General features: G+C 51.3%; 2 gene segments (V, D, J or C); both read left to right on the forward strand.

The window, feature by feature from the left end:
- Positions 1–459: 459 nt before the first annotated feature.
- LOC106723093 lies at positions 460–1447 on the forward strand. The segment is given in 3 exon segments: positions 460–595; positions 683–1019; positions 1309–1447. Coding segments are annotated over 3 exon segments (522 nt in total).
- A 1760-nt stretch (positions 1448–3207) lies between these two features.
- On the forward strand, positions 3208–3745 carry LOC102381276 (the record flags this gene model as incomplete). The annotated part of the segment is given in 2 exon segments: positions 3208–3312; positions 3396–3745. Coding segments are annotated over 2 exon segments (396 nt in total), but the record flags the coding sequence as incomplete, so codon positions are not given.
- Between the last annotated feature and the right edge of the window lie 674 nt (positions 3746–4419).

The raw sequence follows: 4419 nt of genomic DNA on the forward strand, positions 1-4419 counted from the left end.
AGAGTTTTCTTTCCTTCCCCACAAAGCAAAAGACACAGGTTTTAGAACACCCCTTATGCAGAGGATGTGAACCTGGGCCTTTACAACTTCCTAGAGCAGTGTCCCAGGCATCAGCCCACATGTGTTGCTGTTCAGTGTACAGCTGCAGCCTCAATGTAATTTAAAAAAAGGGAATGCTTCCACCAACGTTACTGGGCATGCTGTTCCATTGGAAAAAAGAAACTGATAAATAGGAATGCCCCTGAGACACGAGGACTTCTCTGACTAGTATAGGTCAGGGCTGTGCCTAAAGCAGCATGCAAGCCATTGCTGTTAGTGTCACCACCTGGGGATTGAATGACCCAGCCCAAGAGGAAGCAGAAGAGGATTGGGGCAGAAGCCTGTTGCTCCTTTTTATCCTTGGCTGCACCTGACTGGGAGGGAACTATGCAAAGTGGCTGCATAAGCACTCAGGGTAAAAGCCAGCCTCCTCTCCTAGGCACAACAGGCACGTTGAATGGACAAAACCTGCACATTACTGTCTGGCTTGGTAGCAAAGGATAAAAAAAAATGAGGTGTTTCTTAACCTGCCTTTGCTTCATGGCAGTGTGCCTAGGTAAATGGGTGATGTGGGGAAAATATAGGATACTAGAGCAGTGAGGAAATGTCTGAAGTAACAGAAATGAATTTGTCTTCTCCACAGGGGTGCAGTCGGCAGTGGAGCTGGTCCAGTCTGGTGCCGTGGTGAAGAAGCCTGGGGAGACTGTGAAGATCTCCTGTAAAACCTCCGGGTTCACACTCACTGATTACTACATGGGCTGGGTGCAGCAGGCTCCAGGGAAAGGCCTGGTGTGGGTTGGACGTATTGACCCTGAAGATGGTAGTACCAGCTATGCAGAAACACTGAAAGGCAGAGTGTCCATCACCACCGACAACTCCATCAGCACCGTGTACCTGCAACTCAGCCGCCTGTCGCCTGCAGACACTGCCGTGTATTACTGTGCTAGACACACAGTGGGCAGGATGCCATTCACAGCCGTGCAAGAACCCTTGGTCTGCAGCCAGCGCTGTCACAGCTGTGCTTCTGCTTCAGCCCTGCCAGAGCATTTCTGCAGGAGGGCCGCCGAGGGGCAGTGCGGGATTGTGTGTCCTTCTCTGCTCCTCCCAATCTGGCAATATATTCCCAGCCCCTCTCCTCCTCTGTCTTGCATGTCTCTGGTGTGAGGCTTTTACAGCAATACTACTGAGACCTAGCAAAGCCCAGAATACAGTCAGAGGTTTCAGTGTACCTGCACAGAAAGTGTGTAACCTCTTGCTTATGCTCAACAGCTATGTCTACACCATGGAAGGGGTTTATACAAGTGAAAAACTGAAAGGGCCACAAATGACACTGATTTTGGAGAAATCGGACTTGATTCCAAAACGTAAATGGCAATTGGTTTCTGCCAGTATGCCCCGAGGTCTCTGATCGAAGATGGACAGCTAAGCAGTCAAGAGTCTTTGGCCTGGAAATTAATCACAGAGGGACGGGTGCTTTGCGGTCTCACCGCCTGGAAGGCAGTCCCCTGGCTCTGGGCCCTGTCCACAGAGTTGTCTGCACGTTTCATCCATTCCTGCCTTGAAAGGAAGTGGAATTTGTCTGCTTGCTCTCGTGCTCCCCATCTGTGCGCGTGTCACAATAGGGAGTGGAAAATATGTCAGCTGAACCCCTCTGGCCCCAGACTTCATACATCCAGGAGACACAATACATGCTGCAGTTTGAAGTCCTCGGGGATTTGGGAGGGTTCCCCTCTAGCCTCCTGCCTGCTGTGACTCTTGGAGTTCAGGCTGCTTGGGTTGGGGTGCTTTCAGTGACCAGCCTCCCGGCTCAAATACACGTTTGTGGTCAAAGCTCTGAAAGATTTATCATCTGTCAGAGCAGTAGCTATGGGTCTGTGCAGCAGTCCGCTCGGCTCAGCGAAACTTTCTAGATAGTGGTAAATGACACACTATATTCCTGGGCACCCCCGAAGTCACTACAACAAGGTATCTCTCACAGTCCTAATATTTATAGCCAAGATGCCCCCACTCCATGCCAACTCTTCTCTCACTCTGTAGCGATGGCCCTTTTTACTTGTCTCTTTGCTGAGTCCAAACACCTGCAGCTTGCAGCTCATTCCTTGCCACGTGCAGCTCCCCACTTCCAAGATCGAGCATCTAGAGCTCACGCCCGGCTTAGTTAGGGCTTCCCTAGCTCATTCCCTGATGAATTTGAGTCTCTTCATCTAAGTGCAGCTCACACCTGCTGAGTTCAGCTCAATTCTTGTTATCACGTCTTTACTAGCAAGTTCTCACCTTTTACTCCTTAACTTGTTTAACTGCAGTTTTTGACTCCGAATTCATGTTTGTGCTCACTGTATCGTTTAGCAGTCTGCCAACAGTCCGTAATGCTGTTTTCTCTCAAATCCCTTTGCACTGTCTTAGCTTAACCACGGTATAGCATAATTAAGGCCTAGCATAACTGGAACTCCTACACGTACCAAATGAGGGAGGGGCTTGGGCCTGTCTGCGGAGAAGGAAGTGGGGACAAAGCAGGGCTTACACCTTCTCACCCAGAAGCTGGCGGCGAAGGCGACCTGGGGAGAGTGAACACGTGGCTCTGCCCAGTACACCTCTCTCTACAGAGCTGGCTGGTCTTGACCAGACTCCCCCAACCCCTACAACGCCCCTGCTCTCTCTGGGTCGGCTCCTAGAAATCCCAGCATTCACCCTCCCCAGGACGGAGGAGAAATCCTGAGTGGGGCAACTCTCTCTCTGACACACGCTGGGTGAAGCCCAATTTTCTCTTTATTCACCATAGTCACACATACACAGCCATCAGACTGCAGTGCTGGCCCCTGTCTTCAGTTCAGCATTTGGCCCGTTGGCTTGTCAGTCCTCATGCACAGGTGATTACACATCGGAGGCAGTGGACACTCCTGTTCTTGAGTTCTTTTCTCAATAGTTTGTTTTTCATGTATATCATGTGGCCTCGTGTATGTCTGTGTCAAGGTGGCCTGTGAACTGTTGCCTTTCGTGTCACGAGCTGGGGGTGAATGGCCCAGGCCAAGAGGAAGCAGAAGAGGATTGGGGCAGAAGCCTGTTGTTTCTTTTTATCCCTGGCTGCGCCTGACTGCGCAGGCAACTATGCAAAGTGGCTTGGTGAACGCTCAAGCTAAAAGCCAGCGTCCTGCCCTAGCCAGAGCAGGTGTCTTGAATGGGCAACAGCAGTCCCTTACTCTCTGGTGTCACAGCAGAGGACAGCAAAGATGAGGTGCTTCTTAACCTGCCTCTGCTTGCTGACAGTGTGTCTAGGTAAATGGGTGACATTTGGGAATAGTGGGATACAAATCAGTGAGAAGTGTGCCGTGTCAGCAATGATTGTGTCTTGTCCACAGGGGTGCAGTCGGCAGTGGAGCTGGTCCAGTCTGGCGCCGTGGTGAAGAAGCCTGGGGAGACTGTGAAGATCTCCTGTAAAACCTCCGGGTTCACATTCACTGATTCCTACATGGACTGGGTGCAGCAGGCTCCAGGGAAAGGCCTGGTGTGGGTTGGAGATATTGACCCTGAAGATGGTAGTACCAATTATGCAGAAACACTGAAAGGCAGAGTCTCCATCACCACCGACAACTCCATCAGCACCGTGTACCTGCAACTCAGCCGCCTGTCGCCTGCAGACACTGCCATGTATTACTGTGCTCGACACACAGTGGGCAGGATGCCATTCACAGCCGTGCAAGAACTCTTGGTGTGCAGCCAGCGCTGTCACAGCTGTGCTTCTGCGTCAGCCCTGGCAGAGCATTTCTGCAGCAGGGCCCCCGAGGGGCACTGCGGGATCCTGTGCCCTTCTATGCTCCTCCGAATCTGACAATATATTCCCAGCACCTCGCTTTCGCTGTCTTACACATGCTGGGTTCAAGACTTTTACAGGTGCAAGGCTTTTACAGGAATAATGCTGCGCTCTAGCCAAAACAGAATACACATATACGTTGCAGTGTTACTGTCCAGTAAGTGTGTAACCTCGTGCTTATGCTCAATAGCTTTGTTTACCTCACTGTAGGGATTTATAGAGGTGAAAAAGTGTGGGTAAGTGCCAAAGATGACACTCATGTTGGTAGTGGGGGAGGGGTGGGATTGTCATTCAAATGTGTAAGTGGATTGGCACCTGGATTCTGCCAATACACCCCAAGGCCTCTGATTGAAGCTGGACCGCTAGACAGTGAAGAGTCATTGGTTTGGAAAGTAATTGAAGAGGAATGTCTGCTGTGTGGTCCCAAGTCTGGTGCCTCCCGAGTCTGGAGGGGCACCAGAGTCCTGACGGGGGGAGGGAGAGGACCCCAGTGGCCAAGAGCCTCCCCCTGGGCTCTGGACCCTGCCCACAGAGCTGTTCCCACATTTCATCCAATCCTTATTTAATTGCAA

Source organism: Alligator sinensis, unplaced genomic scaffold (genome assembly GCF_000455745.1).
Source record: "Alligator sinensis unplaced genomic scaffold, ASM45574v1 scaffold526_1, whole genome shotgun sequence".
NCBI classification, from domain to species: domain Eukaryota; kingdom Metazoa; phylum Chordata; order Crocodylia; family Alligatoridae; genus Alligator; species Alligator sinensis.